Source organism: Amphiura filiformis, chromosome 18, assembly GCF_039555335.1.
Source record: "Amphiura filiformis chromosome 18, Afil_fr2py, whole genome shotgun sequence".
NCBI classification, from domain to species: domain Eukaryota; kingdom Metazoa; phylum Echinodermata; class Ophiuroidea; order Amphilepidida; family Amphiuridae; genus Amphiura; species Amphiura filiformis.
In genome coordinates, this window is record NC_092645.1 from 7,027,896 (window position 1) to 7,053,869 (window position 25,974).

The following is a 25,974-nucleotide window of genomic DNA, read 5'->3' on the forward strand; positions in this document are numbered from 1 at the left end:
CTTCAAATTTAGAAATGAGAAAGTAGCGAATTATACTCATTCGATGGGAGTTACTAAATGAATGACGGAATGGACTGTTCTCCGCCAAATTGATAATATTTCAAGACAGAAGAACAACTTGGAGAGAGTGTTTCTTCATAATTTTGTTGATGAAATACAGAAGTAACTAAAAGTGATGAGCAACTATGGATTTGTGGTTGTTTTTAGTATTAATAATGCATATGTTTTCGGGTAAGTTTTTAGTCATTGCTAATACTCTTCCTGGTATCAATCTGCGTCTCAATTACCGGGTATTCCACAATCCGATTCAAGAACAACCATCGGATACATAATATGTACATAAAAGAAGTACAACACCCAGCAACCGTAGTCGTGTTTCCACTGCGGAAAATGTCTGGTGTCAAACGGTATCAAACATCTCTGGAGGCTTTTAACTTCGCATCATTCCGAACCGATCTGCTTCCATTGGAACATAACCGGAAACACTTTAAAACTTAAACCGCATCACCCGCCAACCTGTCCCTAGTCGAAACACGCAAATTGTTTATCCCTATTCAAAATCTACTATTGCATGGTACTCTGGTTTCAGAATTCGACAACCTTATCTGCATGCTCGAGTAGAACTGTACAATAATGAATTTGTATCCTACTTTTATTATATTTCATGTTTCCTAGATGGTTTTAAGCAATATGTTAAAGGCCGCATTTTGGGCTCTAGAGGGGTTTTAAAAAAGCTCACAAACGCTCCAATGTTTATAACAATGGTCTTTATTTGTATGATTTTGATACCAAGTTTGCTTATAACTCGATAATTATACGTCGCAGATAGGCAAAACTATACTTTTTAGGATCAATAATCCCAGATTAATACATTTGTATTATTTGAACAACATTTAACCAAAAATCAAATCTAATCAATTTGAAATTTGACCCTTGTGTGACCCTGCCTAATTCTTGTTGGAGCAAGGTCCATAAAGTTGTTCTGGAATTTCAAGATTTTCAACATAGTTATAACTTAGTTCCCAGCCTTAATCACAAAAAAATACACGACATATGAAAACCATACACTTTGCAACTGGTCTACAACATTAAATGCGAAAGTTTCTCATATTATTTGTTTTCCAGATATTTTTATTTCAAAACCAATGCTAACAGGTGTTACATCGGGCAAGCCATTGATCCTGCCACCAACGTTGTCAAGTGGGGCATAGGCTTTCCCAATTCTGTCTGTGAATGTACGGACATTATCCAAGGAGGAGGTATGGCTGTGATAGATTCTAGGAAAGTTCTTAACTACTTCTGGTTTGATGATGGCATAGCATTTTTTTCAGCGGATCCTGACAGGGAACAAATTTGGCGCCAAGATTGCGGTAATTTGAAATTAATCTTCTCCGATACCTTAATCCTTATAATTTAATTACTCGATCCAAGTGTCTTAAAGGCAAAAAAAAAAAAAAGACACCGGCAATCACAACATTATGCCTTATATGTTAGAAAAACAATTATCAAGCACGAATCACATGGGTTTATTTGAAAAAAACTCATAGTGACCATAAAAACGAATAAAAACATCCGTCTCTCAACACGCGATATTCAAAATTCCCGGGCACCGGTATTGTCGAGTGCAATGACGTCCCAGTAATACAATGAAGGCTGACGGCGATCGAGCACAAATAGCCATTACGTCATTGCACTTAAACAATTTCGGCCCGGGAATGTTGAATATCGCGTGCTGAGAGTCGGCTGTTTTTATTCGTTTTTATGGTCAATATGAGTTTCTTTCAAATAAAACCAAATGATTCGTGCTTGATAATTAATTTTCTTTCATATAAGGCATAATGTTGTGATTGCCGAGTCATCCTTTAATTAATGAATGTAATTATGATAATGATGATAATAAGATGAAAGATGATGACAGGAACTCAAATTAAAACCCGTTTCACCAGCTGGGGTCAGGTAATTATTACTGATCGTAATTATTGAACTATGAACACAAGCGTTCGTAGCCAAAATAGACCATATTCAATAATCCAACCGGAACGGTATAATAATAGAATTGGCCATGTTGGAAACAGGTTTATAGATCGATTCTACAAATATTTGCGCATACTCAACGCTCTGCAGGGTCTATTGTTCTATTGTTTCCGATTAGAGAGCTGACATATTGGAAAATGTTGCCAATCAATATTCATGAGAGTGTACATTCAACGTCCAGTTTTCGAAATTGGGTGACTTGTGCTTGGCAGGTGCGAAATACATCTGACTAGGCTCATTAATTACGTAACGCACAACGGCATTGATGTCATCGAATTGCTGCTTAGTGCTGTTATGTGTTAAGTTTTATAATAATTATTATTACATTTATTTCCTTTATTTTCTTTAACACTAACTTTATCACTCCCTCGCTATCCTTCTCTCTCTTGCCTTCTTCCCCCTCTTTCTTTTCTTTTTGTCCTCTCTCACTCTCCCTGTCATTCCAATATAAATATGTCCTTATCTTTCTATTATTTTATTTACTTCTCATTATTTCTTTCTCTTCATTTGTCCTCTTTCTCCCTTCCTGTAGGCCCCTCATTCTCCATATCCCTCCTCCCCTTTTCCCCTCATCTCCCTCTCAAGACTTCTCACAGGGGAGAATCTGCCCCACCCCCTTCCACCGCCGCTATTTCTATGCCAATCTCCTTCTTAAAATAAAAGATAAATGGACATTTGTGAAACAAAAACCCTTTATAGGCCTATACTTTATATACGTACATGTATACGCAGCGATTACAATTATAGAATACTATAGAAATGTGAACCTGGCAGCTAATACATTATGATGTGTAGTCGATCAGCAGGGGCATTCAACTTATTTAAATGAAGCGTCTAAAGTCAGGTGGGTGATAAAAAAGATTATATCGACAACTAAAGCCTCCATTACAGACTTCAGACCCGCACAAGCGCACATTTGGGATACGTGAGTACAATGGTACCACTTTACACATGACTGCCCTTACACATGACTGTATTGTGGCATAGACCGTGAAGACATGGACGGTCATCTGCGGCATATCCTTGGAAGCTATGATCGTCTCGCACAAACACAAAGGCAAGATAGTCTTCAAATAGGGATGACCAATGAACCATCAACTTGATTAAAACACTCCCATAGACATGCAGGGAGCTCAACTGTGCACTGCTTGCACAGACATTTCTAAAGTGAGCTCATTCTTTTATTTGTCATTGGGGATGTTAATGCCAATTATGTTTTGTAACTATCTTGCAAATTACAGCAACATAACTTATTTCATTTTCCTGTAAGTGCGAGTCAAAATTGGTCCATCGCCACAGTGCGCTTAATTGCCAGTGGCTGAGTTCAGCACTGCTCAAGAATGGCACAAAATATTCATGTCAATAAGATCAGGTGAACAACGTAGCCTACTGAGCTGTAATTTGGCAGAGTTGCCAGTAATACCTCTATCATACCCTCTGTAAAAAGGTTAAAAATTGAACAAGTAGATCTCGAGTTACAAATTAAATCACCAGCTTCCCTTTGGAATTTCCGTACTCCTTTCGAATCATGCTAAGAAGACACCTTTCTGAACATAAATGTGAAGTTTCGTGCTCATTTGATGTATTGTTCACCTGATTTCAACCCTAAACGGTTTTTTTTAATATTTAGGCCTATACATCTACAACTGCTGGCTATACCTTGTTTAGAACTTTCAAAAGAAGTACCTGAATGTGCAACCATAACTGTTTCACAATAGCAACATGAAATTTTGATGGTCATCCCTACTTCAAACCTGCCATCGAATCGATTTACCGTACAAAAGGTCAATAACCCAACTCTCGTCCACTCAATTGCATTATCAGTCGCAATCCAACTGAATTTTGCGCTCGGAGCATCCGTGTAAGTGTGACGTTGAGACCAAGGCTTATATAACGCAAATTGAAACTCATTCAATGCCAGAGTAACAGGTAGTGTTAGATAAATTCGAAACGGTGAATATATGTATTTATTTAGTTAACTTGAAACTGCAGCAAATAAGGGGTTTTTACCGTTTCATTTCTTGTAACTATAATTGTTTTGCGACAACAGAGTTTACATTGCAGTCGTAACTGTGTCAGAGACAACGTGTATACTTCGATTGAATGCCGCTTCTTTCAAACACGCTAATCCAACAGGTGCGAGTGAGACGTACATGGTTTCAGCATAATGTGAAATTTCTATAGAATCACTATCCAGACCAACGCTCTGCAGGGTCTATTGTTCTATTGTTTCCGATTAGAGCGCTGACATATTGGAAAATGTTGCCAATCAATATTCATGAGAGTGTACATTCAACGTCCAGTTTGCGAAATTGGGTGAGTTGTGTTTGGTAGGTGTGAAATACATCTGACTGGGCGTTTTAATTACGTAACGAATAAAGGCATTGACATCGTCGAATGGCTGCCCAGTGCTGTTATGTGTTTAGTTATTATATAGGCCTAATAAGTATTATTAAATGTATTCATCATTCCTTTCTTTTCCTTCTCTGTACTTATTCTTTCCTAGGCCTACATTTTATCACTCCCACGCTCTCATTGTCCCCTCTCACCCTCCCTCTCTCATTCCCATCATTTTCCTTATATTTCTATTTATCTACTTGTCTTTATTATCCCTTCCTCCAGCCCTCTCTCATTCTCCATCTCCCCTCCTCCTCCCCTCCCAAGACTTCTCACAGAGGTGAATCTGTCCCTCCCCAACCCCCTCCCCCCTTTGGGTACGCCACTATTTCTATACCAATCTCCTTTTTAAAATAAAATTAAATGGAAATTTCTTAAAAACAACCTTTATAGGCCTATACTTATACTTACATGTATACGTATAGCGATTACCATTATAGTGTAATATAGATATATGGACTGGAAATGGCAGCCTTCATACATTCTAATGTGTAATCGATCACCAAGAGCATTCAATTTATTTAAATGAAACACCTATCGTCAGGTGGGTGGTAAAGATGATTGCATCGACAGCTAAAGCCTCCTTATAGTCTTCAGACCCACACAAGCACACATTTGGGATACATTGAGTACAATGGTACCACTTTACACATGACTGCCCTTACACATGACTGTAGTGTGGTCACTTATTGATACTCGCCTGTTGTGTAGAGCGTTAATATGATGCCGGATCAGTGACCAATTTAATGGCGGAACCCTTTCTTCGAAACAATGGTACCACTTTTATGAATAGCCTGTCGCAACTTCTAATCGGCATCAAACGAACAAAAGATTATATAATCTATTGCGACTCTATTTCTATTTAATCCTCTTTGATCCAGACGACCGTCCATCTCTTCACGGTCTATGATTGTGGTCACTTATTTATACTCGCCTGTTGGTTAAGGGGGTACTACACCCATTGATTTTTTTTTTTGCATTTTTTTGCATTTTGTGAAGAAATTACAAAAAAAAATTGGACAAAGTGGTATTCAAAATGAAGGGGCAAATCTTCTCGTTTTATTGGTGGCATCGGTATCAATGTAGCTTACATGCTTTTGAAGATAGAAGCCAAAAGGAGGTACATCACTGATGATTTAAATTCACTTCATTTTGGAAAGCTTACTATCAACGGATTTCGTTAAAATTTTGGATATGTGTTGCTAACACATTAGGGAAATAATGTTGATATGTAAAATGGGAATAAGTGGTCCCTGATTTCTTTTATGACTTCATGAACTTGGTGCTCTACAACTATCAAACAACGTACCGGTTAAAATGCTTCTATTTTCAATGTCGAGCTATATTTTGTATTTTGAACTTGCAACACTATGTCACTGAAACTTAATTAAGCCATAGGTAACAGGTTACCACATCCACACTACAGCAATGTTGAAAAAGATTGTATTTTTTGTCACATATACCACCATATTAGGTAGTTTTCCGTAAGCTTCATTTTTGTGATTTTGGTCTTCTTCTTTCGTGTCCTTACATCAAACTGTACTTATCCACTGAGAAACACACTTGTTTGCCCGTTGAGAAAATTGCGCCAGATCGTCTGTCGTCACAGGATCTTCCAAAAGCGGGCATTCCAGCAGATGCTGCATCGTCTGTGGCTCTTGTCCACAATCACACATGGTCGGGCCACTGATGTATCCCCATTTGTGAAGGGTATCCTTGCAACGTCCATCACTGGTTCGGAGGCGGTTAAGGCATCTCCAGTTTGCCCAGACTTCGTTTGCTCCTGGAGGTAGTGATTCTGTGGGTTGAATCCCCATCTCAGTGGTGACTGCTTCAGATGAAAGCCTTTCTTTCCACATCTGGGTGCGAGCCTCTGATGATGTTGTTTGCAGAGGGAGGGTACTTGTGATGAAGCTTTTCCTTGACTTCAGCCGTCTGGTTGGTGGTGTGTGGTTGAAGAGGGGGTGTCTTACGTCCGTGGTCTGTTTACGGCGTTCCTCTTTGCTTGCCACAGCTCTCCGGATGTCAGGTGGTGCGATACCTGCCAAGAGGTAGACCTTGTCCATGTTGGTAGGCCTTAGACATCCTGTGATGGAGCGGCAGCTTACGTTGAGTGCAGATTCTATCTTCCTAGCATGTGATGATCTCTCCCAAGCAGGGCATGCGTATTCCGCGGTGGAGAAACTCAAGGCCAGTGCTGTTGATCTGATGGTATCTGGGCTAGCACCCCATCTGGTGTTGGCAAGTTTGCGCAAGATGTTGTTGCGTGTGCTGATTTTGGCCTTGGTCTTCTCCACGTGGGCCTTGTAGGATAGGCATCGATCTAGTGTGACCCCTAGGTACACTGGGTTAGGGCAGAAAGGGAGCTTGGTACCAGACCAGGTGATGTTCAACTGTCGCTTGGCTTCCTTGTTGATGAGGTTGAAGGCACAGACCTGGGTCTTCCCTGGGTTTGCGCGCATTTGATTCTCGTCGTAGTACTCTCCTAGTCCAGTCAGTGTATCTGTCAGTGTGTCTTCGATCACCTCAAAGCTGGTACTCTGGCTGGTTACGCACAAGTCATCTGCATATATAAACCGCTTGGTTTGGCTGTCAACTGGCTGGTCGTTAGTATAGATGTTGTATGGCAGAGGAGCTAGGACACTTCCTTGGGGGAGTCCGTTCCGTTGTCTGCGCCATCGGCTTCGCTTCCCTCCTAGTTCAACAAAGAACCTTCTGTTCTGGAGCAGGGTTTGTAGAAGCCTGGTGAGGTGAACATCCTTAGTCATCTCAAGCACTTTGGCGAGTAGCCGGCGATGGTTGACGGTGTCATAAGCTGCAGAAAGGTCGACGAAGACAACACCTGTGATCTGCCCTCTCTCATTTTTGGTAACTCTGTGATTTTGGTAACTATTTTATATTTATTTGCCCAATCCAACTCAACTAGGCAATCTAAATTGTACTCACCATTTACATCCCAAGGTATTTTAGTATATCCACCTCACACATTTCCATTATATATCCAGTAACAGACAAAATATCAAAATTGATGCCTCATTATGACATGTATGATATCACAGACTATCACATGTATTCAAAATTGATGCCTGAATTTGACCTGAACCAATTGACCTATAACCTGACCTTTGATGACCGTATAGCCTTTTTTAATCTCTTTTCCTAACAACATATTATAGAAGATACATACATCATGTACATGGTGTTGTATTAAATTGTCTATGTGGAAGAGATTATTTAGGCCTATTTAATTTATTCAGTGTTATAATCAGTGAGTATATTTCTATAGATAGTATAACAAAGGATTTAATGTATTCTATTCATGCATTCTACTTGGACATGTTCAATAGAATAAATTATGGTTTGTTATGAAACACACATCTCAGTTACCAGGATACAGTAAACAAAAAAAATATATAGGGCTAAAAGGATTTTCTACAATGGTTTAAAACCACTTTGTATGTAGAGATATTTTATAAGTTCAGGACATGAGATGATGAACATATTTATATACTTTATAAATTTGCAACCAAAAAAAGAAGATGGGTACTGATGAAAATCAGGGTATTAAATCGCCTTAAAGCGTTAATATGATGCCGGATCAGTGACCAATTTAATGGCGGAACCCATTCACTGCCCTTTGTTCGAAACAATGGTACCACTTTTATGAATAGCCTGTCGCAATCTCTAATCGGCACCAACGGAACAAAGCATTACGTAATCTATTTCTTCTCCTTTCTATCTATCCTCCTTGCACATACTACCCACTCAAAACGCTACTGACTACCCTCTATTGTTATGCATAGTCGTGCTGGAAGTCGATCAATACATATTGAAATCAACACAGTTCTGAGATACGCCTTTTTGTTTTGAAATTTTTTTCTCAGTCAAATAAAAACAATAATTATAATTTTGTCAGTAGTGTCAGATAACACCTTAAATATCCCGGTGTTAATATTAGCAAAGAAATTGTGTCCTTTAGTTTAAAAATTTGGAATTTTACAGACCTGAGCTTGGCCCGTGAGCTTTTTTTTTTTTTTTTTTTTTTTGGGGGGATTAAGGGGGCTCTTAAGGATTCCAAACTAATATATTTACCCAAATAAAGATTTTTCCCAACTTTAGAAAGCACATCATACCGGTCTTAATGCAATAGATATAACAGAATTTATATTGTGGCATGGAAAATCATCAATTCATGGGCATATTCATGTGTTGATTTTGACAAATTAGCAGTTCGAAGTGAAAATGGTGCAATCAAAACGGATATTCAGACAAAACTATACTTTAATCAGCTCGTAATCGACGGAAATTATTAGGCTTTTACCACTACGTCGAAAAGTAGATCGACGTTAAGAATGATATAGTTGACCTGTATGTTCTATATTGTGCGTGTTAAAGAATTTTAGACAAAGTATAGTACTGTGAATTTCAAAAAATCTCTCGTATTCAGAATGCAATTTGATTTGTCTGATGTGATCTCATGTCCCAGAAAAAGAAAAAACAAGTGAGACTATCGTTCATTTGGTGTTTATTATTAATTTGCCTTTCCCCTTCGAGTCGTTTTCACCTGTGGTATCAATATACATGTAATTAATACCAGTGTTTTATTATAATCTTGTGTTTTCGAGAAATTTCCAAATACTAAAACTTTCGTATGTTAGGTGTTTGTTATCAATTTGCATTGTATTGTGTATTGTGAGTTTATCTATTGCGTATTTAATTATTTTCTGCAAATATCCAGACACAGAAGCGCCAACGATTGTTTCGTGTCCTGCAGATCAAGAATTGGAGACAAACCCAGGCAAAGCCACCGCCATGGTTGTTTACCAGACTCCTACTGCTACTGATAACTCTGGTGAAGTGAGCGTAGTATGCGATCAACCATCTGGATCTGAGTTTAATGTAGGACAAACACATGTTACATGTGTAGCACGAGATAGCAGTGGCAATAGCGCTACGTGCGCCTTTCAAGTAAAAATTGAAGGCAAGTCTAGTCCAATTAATTTACAGTATCTTTTACCAAATCCAGTCATAAAGAACGTGTTTTTAAGAAGAATGTGTGTACTTTTTCCAGTCACATCACATTTCACCGAATCATTAATTTCTTGATCACATTATTTTCTACACAAGTACTACATCATACTGCATGCAGCTAACAAAATTTCTCTCACATCCATTGCAATTTGATTGAAGACCGAATTGAAAAGATTAGTTTGCGTATGACGTCCTGTCAACCAGACCAAATTTGCCGTTCTGCGAAGATCACTAACCTATCACGCCGCACCTTTGCCCGGTCTTCAATATCATTCGCCATCGAGTGACGATGTAACATTATATAAATTATCATAGCAATATATGAATACAATTATTGAATAAATTACCCTGCATTACAACGTTCATTCGGTACCTATGTATTGAACGATAAATGTGAAAGAAATGCTAATCACTCTGTAAGATTGGTATCTTTGAATAAAGCGGCATTGTATTCAATATATGATTGCAGACATGCACAGGTGATGAGTGCAACCTGCTTGTAGTGCAGGGCGATATATTCAAAATTGTATTCATCTATTGTTATGGTAGTTAATCCGATTACTACATAACTTCGACAACGAATTGCTTTCAAAATGCGTGAAAGTTTCATGAAGAATTGGATGCATATAGTTTTTTAAAAAATCCGTCTAATATCGTAAGATGACCTTTATTTGACCACTAGTGACCTTGAATTGACATCCATCATATCAGCATCACTAATTTGTCACGGGTATCAATTTTCATTCAAATTAAGTTAGTTTTAGCATGTTACTCCATTTGACCCTAAGTCGCACCACATTTAATTAATACATAATTTTTCAATCATTCCGATTTTTTTACACAAGTGCAACATACTGAAGGTATCCTCATGTTCATTTCAATTTCACTTCCTTGAATTATGTTCAACGTTATAAATACTAAAACAAGTTGAACTTTCGTTCGTTAAAGGCACACATAAAAATAACATATGTGAACATAGGAGTATAAACTGACCAGTAGATACCAGTTGTAGTCCTACTAATTCATGGCATATAGGATGACCTGGGGAAAGTTAGCCCATATTTGCAAGACTATCCTTGCCTTCAAGGTGAAAGAAACCTACTCCTGTTACCCTCAGGCCATGGTCTGGTCTGCACTCAGATCTTACCCAGGGAAAGATGACATTCCAATATATGCCTTTAAGTGTTTATTATTAATTTACACTTCCCTCGATATTGCATTGTGTATTGTGTATTTAATTTTATGTGTTTAATTGCAATCTTGTTTTTTCTGCAAATATCCAGACACAGAAGCGCCAATGATTGTTTCGTGTCCTGCAGATCGACAATCGGAGACAAACCCAGGCAAAGCCACCGCCATGGTTGTATATCAGACTCCCCGGCTACTGATAACTCTGGTGAAGTGAGCGTAGTATGTGATCAACCATCTGGATATGAGTTTCCTATAGGACAAACAAATGTCACTTGCGAAACACGAGATAGCAGTGGGAATAGCGCGACGTGCTCTTTTCAGGTCAAAATTGAAGGCAAGTCCAAATTTAGTAGACCGTATGGCACAGTCTTGTTTTCAGTGAACAGTTTGTTATGGTTAACACAGTTTTCAGTGACCAGTTTAGTCGCGGTAATCCATGATTATCATAAAGCGCCAACCGTTATACATAAACAGCAAATAAGTATTGGAAGCCATGTTGAAATTTCTGTTCAGTGACCGGTCTTTCACAGGTCACTGTTTACAGTGAATGTTTCTAAATCTTGAAAAAAATAGAATGTGATCTGAAAAGAACTCAAGCTGGTTTCATACTACCCTGCCGCTTGCCACTGAGCGGCGTGGCGCACGCGCATTGCAGACAAACGGACACAATCAAGGCTTGTCATTGGTTGAAACGCCCTGCCGCTTGCCGCAGCGGCAAGCGGCAGGAAAGTATGCTGGGGCCTTACGCCAGTAGCAGCTGACGTATCCTCTGCCTGCGGGTCGCACGTGCATCCGATACTCTCTTTTCCTTAGACTTCGTACTCTCAAGATGACATTCGAAGCCATTTAGATACGGTGGGTGGTCAGATCTTGGCCGTGCCAACAGTAGTGAACCATTCCTGAACCTAAACAGCAGTAGTCTCGTCTTTACACAAACCCCTTCCTGGATACCTAACCTTGTGTCAATGCCGTGGAAAATATTTCTCCTCCACCCATACTAGATCTCATGGGGTTACACATGCGACGCCACTGAGGAGATCTGTGTGTATGTACACCCTCCCACCGTGGCATCGTCGAAGTCTTGATTTTCCACAGATCTCAGATGTCTCTACACTACAAAATGATGAAGAAAATGAGGAAGCTTTGTAGAATTGTTATATTTCAAGAACGGTGTGATCAATTGTCAAAATTTAAAAAAAGCACGAGCTAGCTGATTTATTCATCAACCACATCAAGTAAAGTTATGTTTGGTTTGGGCGTTAGGATTCTGACGATACAGTTCTTTAACGAACACTCTGTATTAATTCTTATTGAAAATTGCACGTCTTCCTTGATTTGTAATGCTTGAAAGAACAGCTTCTTTGACCCACAATTACCATTGTTGGGACAATATGAGGAAACTGGAGATATTCATTGCATTTTGAGATATTTCTAGCCCACGAGGTACCGAAATACGCAATATTTAGGTCCATGGTGGACTCTTTTATTATAGATGGTGCTCTATAAATTGTTGGTGAATATCGTGACCAAATTGGTCTCTGAAAACTGACGCGAACAAGACAAATTTAGTAACTCAGTCAACCATCAAACTTACTAAAATAAACATAACACCAAATGTATACAAGTAAGTAATGCAGCAATAATGATTTCAACCGACTGTGTGCCTAGTAAGTAGTTTAAAAGCAGCTCATTTATCTGTGTAAATATTTTCATTTATTTTGAATATTCAAAAGCAGCAACACATTCAAAGCCATCAATCAATCAATCAATCAATCTTTATTTTCATCTATCTCATTACAAACATTATAGCATTATTATATACAATTATTGTGTATTAACAAGATTTGATGAAGGTAGATACATCACAAAGCCGAGGCCTGATAACGATGTACCACCTTTTAATTAACAAATAATTATAATTTAATCAAAACAACGAATATACACATAAACATAAATAAATAAACAAAGAACCCATCTTAATTTACCATAATACAATTTTAAGCAAACAAATATTTTAGCAGTAGTATAGTATCAAGTAGTATAGTGAATAACATAGAGTCAGCACAATATGAATTATAAGAACCCATCTTAATTTACCGTAATACAATTTCAAGCAAACAAATATTTTAGTAGTAGTATAGTATCAAGTAGTATAGTGAATAACATAGAGTCAGCACAATATGAATTATAAGAACCCATTTTAATTTACCATAATACAATGTTAAGTATGCAAATATTATAGCAGTAGTGTAGTATCAAATAGTATAGTGAATAACATAGATTCAGCACAATATGAATTGTGACATTATTTGTTATCTTTTAGATACCTTAACATACTATGTTTGAATTCATTTACCAGTTTAGCTTCTTTAATTTCACTTGGCAAACTATTCCACAGCCTAGGACCAAGTGTTAAATCCATCATTTTACATCGTTATTTCAAGGTCATCAAAGGTCAAATAAGTAAAAAATGCTGGATTGTCATGAAACGGGGATATTGTTAGGGGATGTGCAAAGTATCTTTTAATTTCTTAGAGCAATATTTAACTAGACAAGAATGAAATTAAAGTCATATTATAACATTTTTATACAAATTAGATAAGCATTTCTTTGCCATAAAACGTTAACTTTTACTCTCAGATATATTCCCTTTTAATTTTGAAAGAAGGAATTTACGACCAGCGCCAATGTCGCCAATACGTATCACACCTTCGGTCGTGTTTTCACACTGTTGTGGTACGATCCTTTGTTGTGTTGATCACCGTCTCGCACGCCATGTTTATGCTGTGTTATGAACATCATGTATGCATTCCACTAATAATTCCATCGTAAAAATAAAATGACGGCTCCTGCGTTTTATTAAAAAGCTCAGATTTTGACAAAACTGCATCACCTAGCTAGAGTCTTGATTTGTTTGCAGGGTATGTTGGTTTAATCAAGTACAATATAATCGTGTAAAAATCAGCAAATGTTATAATATGGCTTTAAGAGATGGAATTTTTGTTTGCCGGCTAAAATTGTTGACCTGTAGATCGTTTATGACACAATGGCAGATACTAGTATAAATGAATCATATCTTCCCGATATGTAATTTACAGAGACATATTGTTCAACTGGATGGGATATCATTGGATATCCTGATATTGATGTCGGCAGCTATATTATGGTATCACCTGATATGTACATCCTATGTAACGGTGTCGTCACTGAATGGCGGTTATATGCGAAAGCGGCTGGCATTCTCAAAGGTATTATACATTACATTATAGATTAGTTTTAAACCTCATTTTGAGAAGTAATTCATTGGTAGAGCACCAGCGCAGTCACCTTCGGAGCCTTATTTTCCACCTTATACATATGAGCACTCCATTATAATGCCTCTTTGAAGGTGTCTTGGGAAATATTTCTTGAACTGCATATCTCCTTGTCTTGGGTAGGCATCAATCAATTCTCTGAGGTCTCTGGACTTAGGACCAGACTCTGGTGGGTTAAACCGGTTTAAGGGCCCAACCGTCCCGCTTCCCTCAGAACATATTCCAGTGCTGACATGAATTCCATCAGCCGAAATGATCCCGAGCACCTACATACACACAGGTGCAGCGAGCTCAAAAGGACACACTCAGACGTTGTGTCCAAAATAACCAAAATAAACATTTAATAAATGTGAGCACCATATTGTTATCAACAAGGGGCAAAATTTTGATGACGTTAATTTTAACTTGTTTAAAACTAAAACATATTAGATGATAAGTAAATTGTGAAAATATTATCAATCATGTCAATATTCCTTTCTTGAATCAGAACAAACAATACAATTTTGTTTATCATCGTTTTGATATAGCCATAGTATGGAGACATAATTCAGGGGATTATTTTCAAGTGGTTGGTATCAATACTATCGGCATCTCAACAGATGAGATAAACCAGTCCGTAACGTACCCAGTCGTTGAGAGTGAACGCATCCGAGTAAAAGCAGGAGATATGATTGGATGGGCTTCTCAGAATGGTATTCTGGCATGTGATTTCCAGGGTGACGTCTTTGCTCAATGGATCTATTCTGCAGATGTTTCTTCTTTAGACGTTAATGTCCGCTATCGAGTAGATGGAGGTAGTGGAAATCGTAATTACGCAATCCATGCTAATGTGAAGCCATTTGAAGGTTAGAATAAATTGACATTTTGACGATTTCTGCGAATCGTTTTGATGTAATTAAACAATTATATCATTCATAGAAATTATTAACTTTCTAACATATCATACAAGTGGATATTCATGCGTAGTGATAGAAAAAATGAATAAAGAATTTAACTTCGACAATACACTATTTTTTGCTGACATGGAACGTTTTCACTAGTTAGACTAGCGTCTACAACAGATAGTGGTACTGGGATGATATATTGTCTATAATCGGTATATTCCTCACTGATGACTGAGCCGTGACCAATGATTAGAAATAGATTCTGCCTGCTGAGAGAGGCATCATGCAGTTATTGTTGCCTACATGTATGCACACAACACAGGGGCACTCACAATAGGCAATTGACCCCTACTGGTAGCGCTGTGTTGTAGATATAGGAGATGAACTAGTTAGCGTCATATATCAAACAGTATGAAAGCTATGATTTTAGTACTTGCTCTATGTTTCAATTACTTATTCATTTCAATATTCTAAATTTTTAATCCGGTAAAAGCTTAATAACGGGGGACCATACATTTGTATGAGAAAGAAATCCTACCATCTATCCAAACTCCCGTGTTATTCCAATGTACATTTTGCTTCACCGGGCGGCCCTTGCTTGGTCGCATTTTGAAGAGGGGTGTCACGAAACCGTAATAGGTACAAATTTAGTACTTTCTGTCAATCAAGCATGGTTTATTCTCTGCATGTCAATTTTTAAATCCATAACATAGTCCTTATAATAACGGGGGACCGCCTTGATGGGTAAATGAAAGCAAACCAGTGAAAAATACCCCAAAACTCGGTCAGTGGAGCTCCGCCTGTACATGTCAATAGCGTCATTATCGATTGAATTAGTCGACCGCAGCGGACAATTCGATCGCTCATTGTATTAATATTATCACGTGGTAATAAATTTGCATTGGACAATCGATTACTATAATTGTTTAGTACTGCATATCTCGGTTTAATCTTCACTATTGTTTATGGCTGGAAAGGTCACGGTGAATTTGCCGTGGACATAACTGCACTATGGCACTACATCCTAACATCCTATGACGTCATACTGTGAATCACATGACCTCATCAGTGAGGAGTATCCTGATTGTAGACAAGATATCATCTCAGCACCACCATCTGCTGACGACGCTAATGAGTCGAACCAGTGAAAAAACTTTCCAGGTGAGCGAAGAATAGTGCAGTGTCGAAGTTAAAGTTGTTATTCATTCTATTAATATAGTGTAATAAAAGAATGTATTTTTGATGTTGACTTGACCGGACGTCATCGCAAAAAACACTAAACATTATTATATTGACATAGACACTTGAATAAACTATAGGTTCATTTATATGAAGACGGGAAAATGATTACCTATGCCGCCCAATGAAGTTTAACTCCCCAGGACCCCTCCAAAGCGCATATGAGTGTCCTCCGCCTCACCCATGAGACGAATCACTGTATACGCCTCAACGGAACTGAAAAGCAAATATAATAAGATAAGGATAATTTTGAATACAATTGATACGTTTTCTTGTTTATAACATTTCATAACAAGCTACTTGCGAAAGTGATTGGGTGCTGTTTGGATATTATTGTTACCAAACCATAATTGCAGACATAACGTTTGATGCCGCGGAAGATGCATGTCAAAATCAGGGTGGCCATGCAGCGAGTATCCATAGCCGAGGCGAGCAGAAATTTATTGAAGGTAGGCCCAACGTATAAAATGGGTCAAAATCGATAAATCGGCAGTACTTGGAATTGAAAAATCGGCAAAAACAAAGTATCTCTAAACTACTCCTTTTTATTCATATATCAAAGGCAGTCCTTCGAAGTTTCATTCTGGAAAATATGACGATCAAATCTTATGAACTTTTATTTTTACATCAATTTCAATAATGCCCGTGTGTTTTCTCTGGGACACTAAGGGAAACGTATGTTACCATTAGATTGAAAAAAGTAGTGCATGCTCTTTTGTTGACAATGTAAAAACTAATTGTTTTGGCATAACACAATGCAATGTCGCCTTTAGTTCAAAAAGAAACTTTTGTTAAAGGGGAATTGATTGCCTCAAAAAAGAATTGGAATTTTTGATGAAACTTACAATTAGGATACTTTTCATTGAGCCGGTTTTTCTGTAATTTTCTTTCCTAAGCACTTATAATAAATGGAAGCGTTATAATAAAACAAAACACGGGTAATCGGGCGCGGTTTTAGTACATTTTAATAGGGTTTTAAAATTAATGGTAACGTATGTTTCTGTCACGTACGTTACATTTTAACTTCAAAATGCCCGACAAGTATGTTGGAAATGCGCTAACGAAATAATGTTAATAAAGTTTATCAAGTGCACCTGCGGCCATAATTTGCTCATCAGTTTATAGTCACTGTTTGGTTTTAATCCTGCGCATTATGGTAAAGTATGTTTCATTTCTTAAAAATACGGTCTGAATTTTCGAATTTCCTAAGAGTTATTTCTCAAATACATAAATCATATGGACCTGAAAACATGATAAACAGTATATTTAAGGACACTTTGGTTCCATTTCAGTGTTTGCAACGACTAAGGTACATGGTAACATATTGGGGTAACGTAGGTTTCATTCAACCTTGCGACATATTTCGATGGTACTTCTACAAACTCAAAGTAGGCCATGGCATTTAAATTTTTCACTGCTTTGTATCAGTATAGATTTTTACTTCAAATATGAGCCATGTTCCAATTGAATGCAAGTCTGGTTAAGAATAAGCAACATGAAATATCAAAAATATATCACCTGCGACACAGTGTTTTAACCATAAATCCCTCAAACAACCTGCCGTGGTTTATAAAAGAAATTGATGCGAAATTAAAATACATTACCATTTTTCTGAGTGTAGTTTAGATGTTTGATTATATAAAAGAAATTAACAATGAAAGTTAAAGCATTCGTGAAAATTATAATTCAATGTGTGCGACACGATTTTTTTCCAAGTACTGCCGATTTATCGGTTTTGACCCAACTTTTGAATATGATGATAATGATGCAGTCTAAATGATAATAAGGTGCTTATAAATCACTTCGACGAAATAATATTATATGAAGATTTCACTCATCAAATAATTTATATGAATGAAATGTATTTACATTAATTTTTTTTTCTTTTATCAACTCATATGAAAAATACATGTATATGAAATCAGTGATACAACATGTAGTTTAATGATTAATTGACTATTGAGTTATTTACTACAAATGTATGTATTTTTTCACAGGCCTACACAACATCGCTGATAATTACTGGATTGGGTTCACCGATGCATTGAATGAAGGCACATTTGTATGGACTGATAATAGCACGGTAAGAGCAACAAAAACAGTCGTATATATGTAACTCATTCATATCAAAGATTTTTGTCATTTTATTGGTCACTGTAATTGCTATTTTTCGCGTCAACTGCAAAAAGACTATTGCGCTCCGTAAGAGTGCAATACTAATTTTTCCATTGCCCTGATGCTGAGCTATCCTGGCAACGCTGACAGACGAACGCTCAGTTTCTATCTCGACTCGTCAATTATATTGTAGGTGCAGGATTTTGCTTCTAAAATCAATCAATATATTTTAGATGTTTTTTTCTCATTTGCCTTATAAAAAAAAGTGCGGAAGAACAAAGATTGTATGTTTGTTTGTGAATGGAAATAATATTTTCATTCGGTCAAATATGAACTGTTCCATTCAATATTTCGAAGTCTTGTTGAATGGAACAGTCCATATTTCACCACGTGAAAATATTCTTATCATTACACTCATAAACATTCAACACTGATATTTCCCTCCTTATCTAGGGGCTCTCTTCTATCGATTTATCCAAAAAAGTGTCTTTGTACACGATTTTAGGTCCTCTGGTTCAAAACTAAAATTTTCAAGATGGTGCCGGCCACCATCTTGGATTTCTGGGTGAAAATGATGCCGTAATGTCAAACTAATGTCAGAATCGGAATCCTTGTGCTCGACATACCCGAAAAAGTGTCTTTCTACATGATTATAGGTGCTCTGGTTCAAAACTTAATTTTTCAAAATAGTGGCGGAGGCCATTTTGGATTTTGGCCTCTAGCGAAAAATGCCGGGATTTTCGCGAGGGAAATGGGGGCTAATTTATATTTTTCTGTACAAATTAAGGAAGTTAATGCCAATTATATGTTATAACTATCTTGCAAATTACAGCAACATAAGTTATTTAATTTTCCTGTAAGTGCGAGTCAAAATTGGTCTATCGCCACAGTGCGCTTCAGCACTGCTCAAGAATGGCACAACATATTCAGATTAATAAGATCAGGTGAAAAACGTGGCCTACTAGACTGAGCTGTAATTTGGCAGAGTTGCCAATAATACCTCTATCATACCCTCTGTAAAAAGGTTAAACAATTGAACAAGTAGATCTCGAGTTACAAATTAAATCACCAGCTTCCTTTGAATTTCCATACTCCTTTCAAATCATGCTAAGAAGACACCTTTCTGAACATAAATGTGAAGTTTCGTGCTCATTCGATGTATTTTTCACCTGATTTCAACCCTAAACGTTTTCTTATATTTAGGCCTATACCATCTACAACTTGCTGGTGGCTATGCCTTGTTTAGAACTTTCAAAAGAAGTACCTGAATGTGCAACCATAACTGTTTCAAAATAGCCCGCGAAAGTCATGCAGGTAACTCCGAGGTCATGCATTGAATTGTTTTGAATGAGGAATACTACGGGAACCAGCCCCTTTTGTTAGAAGTCAAACATGAGTGAAGTGGATAACCTCTATTGTTGTGAATGAGTTAATGACCTTCAGTGACACTTTAAAATTTTGTTTGCATACACCTACTAATTGGTCATATTAAACCCATTAACATTGAAGTTTTTGGTTGTGAAAAAAAAAGTTCACCTGGACTTAGTGCAATTTTGATTTTGTGCCATATCGGCCATCTTGGATGATTTTTGGCAAATGTTCTTTAAATTCATGATTTCAATGCCTCGGTTTGAAAAAATAATTTATGCCATTGACTTTTAAAGTGCTATTTCATAAGAAACCTCTTTGATACTTTCACAATATGCTTGTTTCATGTTTGCATATATGTTAAAATAAAGAAATATATAAAGGTAAATATATGCTTATGCCAATTTTGCTCCCAATTGCTATTTTTGGTGTCATTTTATTTCGTTCCAATGAACGGTCAGAATGGGAAACTTTGAAAATTCATAATTCGAAAAGTTTTTGACCGATTTTGACCATTTAACCACCAAAATACTATCTTTTGTAGCAATAGGGGCAACATGAAATTTTGATGGTTATCCCTACTCATAACATTACCCGTATCGTACATGTAGCCTATAACGGAAATAATAATAAGAGGTTGGGTGGGTGGGTGTGAAAGTTGTGACTTGGGTGGTGGGGTTGAGTTGGGTAAAGGTCAATTCACATGTCTGACTGGAAGACGTCACTTTGCCGATTTGCATCCTATTATTATCTATATTGCGCAATACTATATACCTTAATACCTATGAGTTGGAAAAGTCACACTGCTTGATGCTTCTGAGTTCTGACTTCTCCAGGCTAGTTCATATCGTCCTTTTTATTTGTTTTTGATTGTCATTATGTATTTTTATTTTTGTTTTTGATGGATTTGTAAGATGGAAAGAAAAAAATAGAAAAGAAAACGAGTTCAGCCAAATTTGTAAAACGATATCATAATCAAAATTAGCTCAATAAATGGTGCGCTATTTTTACAGGTCGACTACACATATTGGAATTCAGGGCAGCCCGATGTGTATGAACAGGATTGTGTTATGGTTCTTAATCAATATAGTGGTCTTTGGCATGACGTGGCTTGCGATTATTCTGACCAATTCGGAAATATGGCATACGTCTGCAAGAAGGAAGCCATGCAGAATCCAACCATAACTTAATTCCCTTCTGGAAGTTGGCCGGCTTACACAAGAAAATTAGAAACTATATTCTAAATATTTTGCATATTCTGCAACATCATGTTTCCAAAATATTCCACTTATTGATAAAAGTAGACATACGTAGATCATGTAGATTATTATTGTCTAGAGCAATCTGTTTCTGTAAATTATAATGACACTTTTCAAGTTATAGAAATTATAGAAGGAATCTGATTCCTAAATATTGATTACAATTGAGGTATAAGTTCCTTTGATTGTCTCATTAAACAATGAAATAAAGTGTTTATCATAGTAAAAAAACATTCATTCAAGTTTTATATGGTCTAAAACTTTCAATCAAAGCCCTAAAAGACATGAAAATGTGTTTTAGCAGAGAAGAGGAAAGTTAAAGTTTAAAGTTCATATACCACTGATTAACACTTAGTAGCTAAGAAGGTGTGGGTGGGTGGTATGGGCTCCATGGGATTAACTGTTATTTTTTTTAAACATTGGGCTCTGAAGTTTGTATATATGGTCTGGCCTGATGTCTGCTGTTTTCCCAGGGAAAAGATGATTTTCAATTTTCAGCTTCAATTCCTGTTCTGTCCCTGAAGATAATATATGACCCAGATGGGGGATAGGTTACATCAGATGACACTGTTCAGTCCAGCTTTCCAGAAAGTGACGCACGCCCGGTGTAATTGGTTCTCAAATGTTGACAGTTGGTTACAAGTCGTCGGACACATCACTTACTGATCTAATCGAAACATTTCACATACAGAGCTATAAGTTTAATACGATTTTGGTGTTGGATTTGGCTTATTGCTCAATTAATTTTCCTCGACAGAGTATTATGAAGAAGGCACTTCGAAGCTTCAATTTTGGTGAAATTTACATGTCAATCTTTCGAGTAACATTGTTTAACATGGTATTAAACTTATTAAACTTATAGCTCTGTATGTGAAACGTTTTTGTTTAAAATGATACTAAACCTTTAGCTCTGTATGTGATATGACTGGCGAAGTGTCCTGGAAGTAATATAGCCTATAGTATGGTTAATGGTTGGATAAGTTATTACCTACTTAAGCCAAAATGTTACACTGTAAAAATTAGACCGGTAATATACCTGGCAACTAAGTGTCGTAAAAACGACGATTTTACAAGCATTTCACCGTATAACTAGTATTTATACCTGTATACGGTAAATTGCCGTAAAAGTAAGGTAGAATGTCCACAATCCTGAATAAAATACAATATATTTCACGTATGCTTTACTGAACATTTAACCGTTAAAATAGCAGTAACTGTTGTTACCGTAACTATACACTGTACATTATACGAAATAGAATTTAAACACAATCTGCCAGAACGATACGGTTATTTACTATTTAAAAAATTGGAAGATGCAACACTTTACACTGCACTGTAGTAAAATGATTTGTATGACTATAGAGTAATGAGGATCAATAAAATGAAACAAAAAGAACTGTAAAGACTGTTTATTTGAATCTTTAAATTCAGAGAAATTGTTTAACTACCTAAAATAACGTGTAAGTGTTCATTTAAGTGTTCAATGTCTCCGATACTCCTGTTAATGGGCAAGGTGGTGGCGGTGGTCCTCTTCTTCCCGAGCAGATGTTGGAACAAAGTTTAGTTAACATTTGTAGGGAGTCCTAAGACAACACCATATCCACATTAAAATAATAACAATAATTACAACATTCTTTTTAAACAAATTTCTAACGCCTGTCGGTACATACTATAGTTTATCTAGAACAGTGTACTTCGGGTATATTTATAAATGCGCTTTGATAAATACGCACATGTCCAAATGGCCAGTGCCACATTTGCATTACATCATTGAAACTCACTGTCAATCACTGAAATGGCGACCATTGAGGGAGTGGCTACAGTTGTGACTTTGTTTCGTGGCTAACACTGCATGAAACATTGGCTGGAGGTTCGATGCTAATTTGCAAGGATGTGTACAGATTACCGATTTAGCACGTGGCGACACAAAAGGTGCTTAAAAACACATTCTGAATTTGATTTTTGTCCATTTTGTTACGTAATTGAATGTGGGCGAGCGAATGAGTTAGTTAGGGTTGAAGGGGTCGGGCAGGGGCAGCTAGCCTATTAGTCCGAGAGGGTCATTATTCCGAAAAGGGCTAAAAGTTATATTTTCGTCAATTTACGTTAAAATTAGATTTAGTGGCAGCATAACGTGGGGGGGGGGGGATATTTTTCTTAAAGATCCCATTAAAAGGTATGGTAATTATACATAAAAATGTCGCGAAAACCATCAAGAATTGATTGCAAAAGGTTTTACATATTCGTAAAGAACATTTTCTTAAGAGTATTCGGTGAAAAAACTATCCAAAAATGTATTCAATTAAAAACGTGACGCTAGTTTTAAATCAAAAGGTCAAAATTAACTTTGTCCACGCGAAGGCCTACTATCTGTCACGTCGCATCACTTAGTATACGCAGTATATGCACAAATTTGTTGAGTAATTTTATATAACACAACCAAATAAATCAAACATAAACAATTTGAATTTCAAGCTACGATATTTCGTCATGATATGCAGCTTTCATGCTGCAAAGATATAAAAACAATTCTCTTCAAATATGCGCAAAAGCAATTGTAACCTCAGACCACATTTTTATCATTTTTTTGTCAAATGTTATCTACAAGAAAGTTTGCACTTTTTGCGTTCGTGGTATGTTCGGCCGGCAAAATGTTGCATCGACAACTGACTCTGGGATTAGCTGCAAGTTCCCTTTGAACCGCTGCAATATTTGCAGCTGAACAGTCCATTCTTGGACGTCCGCTCCGTGCGTTGCATCTATTCATCACACTTCTGAGGTTGTGAAAGTTGTTCATGTGTAGAGTTATGGTATTTTTTGGCGGGACTCTTACGTTTGTGAAACGAATCCGAAATTGACGCTGCACTTCCAAAAAGCTTTCTGTTCTTAAGTATACCTCTGCCATAAAAGTCCTCTCTTGTGTTGTGAATTGCTTTATCTTGACACCTTGCAAACATATTTAGAAATAAGCCACACAGTCTCAAAATGCACGAAGACCTATTTAAAATTCAAAACTTGCGCCAGATGAAGCCTTTGTAATTGTGTCATTTTTATGGTAATTGTTGGTCAATGACAGGAGTGAAGTTTGAACACATGACAAGTAAATGGGGATTAAAATCGATTGTATTTCTATCATGCATATAAAACAATCATCACTTTTCAAAGACAAGCCAAACATGTTTACTAATTACATGTATGCCTAACACATATGTATGCCTTACTCTTAGCAATCGGACAAATCCCATTGAATTACGTGTGGACATAAAAGTGGACCTCGGACGTAAAAGTAGCACCATTTTGTTAATTTAGCTTCTTTTGCTTTCATTTCTTCATCACATACTCTTAGAAAGATATACATTTAGAATATGTAACATTATCATGAATGGCTCTTCTATAATTTGAGCAACCACCCTCTGAAATTGGGTAAAGTTGTTTTGGCCCACACTGTATTTCGGCGCGGATAACTCATAACCGGCAACGCACTGTGACGTCATGAGTGTTACTCGAAATCTCAGCAGTATTGCTACATGGGCATTGGATTGTGCAGCGAACAGTGTTCTTATTATGCTGATATTAATAAATAAAATAAATAAATAAATTCATGACCCACTCCTTCCGAAGAAAATGACTGCCCCCTAAGTTCCCTGTCCTCAAGAACATAATCGGCAGCAACACAGTTTTGACCTTAATATCCGTAATAATCCCACTACGTCATCGATATGGCCAATTGGCACGACCATTTAGCACAAAAATATGAAATTATAAGTTTTTATATCAACTACATCTAGCTTTTCTGTCGTTATTTTTTTTTCCTCCGGTTCAAATGATTTTACCCTTTGCAATAAATGCCCTATTTTGCAAAAACAATTTTCCTTGCGACCTGTCATTTTCGCCTATACTTTTGCATGTGGAGTTTGTGTATATCCGGGTACCTTACATCGTGGACTATGGTATGGCGAAGAGTAGATGTCACGTGCATATTTATAAAAGCGCATTTATAAATATATCCGAAGTACACTCTAGGAGGACCAACCAAATGACGTATTCGAAAATATTAAAAATTTTAATATTCTAGTATTTTTATGAGAGGCAGTATCTGTGTGGTGGCGTACATACAGGGTGTAACAATAAAATTTGTACAATTGCATTTTGACTTCTCAGGAACGAAGTAAAAGAGTTCAAGCACAAAGGTTATATGTAATGCAATTAGTAATATCTTGGCTAAAAGAAGACGTTTAGTTGGTCTCTTTACTAGATTGGGTTCAAAAGTTATGTCCGATTAATTAAATCGTCCAGAAAACGTGTTGGGCCACTTTTGCCAGGTTTGTGCATATCAAGTTTGAACCGCGTAGATATGCTTATCGTGCATTAAACATCAAAGAACTGACACAAAAGAATTATAAGTGGCGTTTGTTTGTATAATTAACACCAACTTAATTATGATATTTCTTTAAACTCTATAAATGAAGTCATGAAAATTCTTTCAAATTATCTTATAGATTTCTCATATCCCTGAGATTTCATTAGTAAAGCTGATAAAAGTCTTTGCATCCATTAGTACAAAACAATACAATTTTGAACTTAGTTCAACTGGGCTTCTAGCTGTTCTGGGGCGACCACTATTGCCAGAAATTCTGTTAACAAATTTTTCATACTTTTTACATACTTCTCATTGTTATATGTAATTGTTTGACTTGATGGAAGACGTGATCTTATGGTTACTGCTTGACTCCATGTGATACCGAATGTCACAACCATAAAGATACGCTCTTCCAACGAGAATTAGTGTTGAAGTTGTTGAGCTGTAGCCACAATTTCTAGTAAATGAAGTTGTTATTTCAGTGCTTAGTTGTGACTTTCAAAAACTCAAGAAGCTATTATATTATGTAATCATTCCTACCACTTCGAATACCCCATTGTTTAAAACTACCTATTATAAGAGCACCGTTCAGGCTGGTCCATGGTTCAACTCTATTCAGTCACTTTTGTAACACTTAGACAAAAGTGGCCCATGCAGTTTTAAGACTAGGTTACATAATTGCCCATATCTTCACTTGTATACCATTAATTTTATTGGAACAAAGTTTATCTGGTGGCTAAAGAAATTATCTTGATAGATATATAAATATCAAACCCAAAAAT

At 36.8% G+C, this 25,974-nt stretch overlaps 2 protein-coding genes across 2 annotated transcripts in view; both read left to right on the forward strand.

The window, feature by feature from the left end:
* The window catches only part of LOC140139801 (putative DMBT1-like protein), a 155,110-nt gene that overhangs the window by 99,514 nt on the left and 29,622 nt on the right, over positions 1–25,974 (forward strand). The window lies entirely within an intron of this gene.
* On the forward strand, positions 7,227–22,197 carry LOC140139570 (uncharacterized). The gene is made up of 8 exons (XM_072161275.1): positions 7,227–7,299; positions 9,170–9,437; positions 10,746–10,987; positions 13,752–13,901; positions 14,495–14,812; positions 16,387–16,539; positions 18,088–18,173; positions 20,587–22,197. Exons 1-8 carry the CDS (start codon positions 7,227–7,229, stop codon positions 20,761–20,763), a joined length of 1,467 nt encoding a protein of 488 aa, XP_072017376.1. The 3' UTR covers positions 20,764–22,197.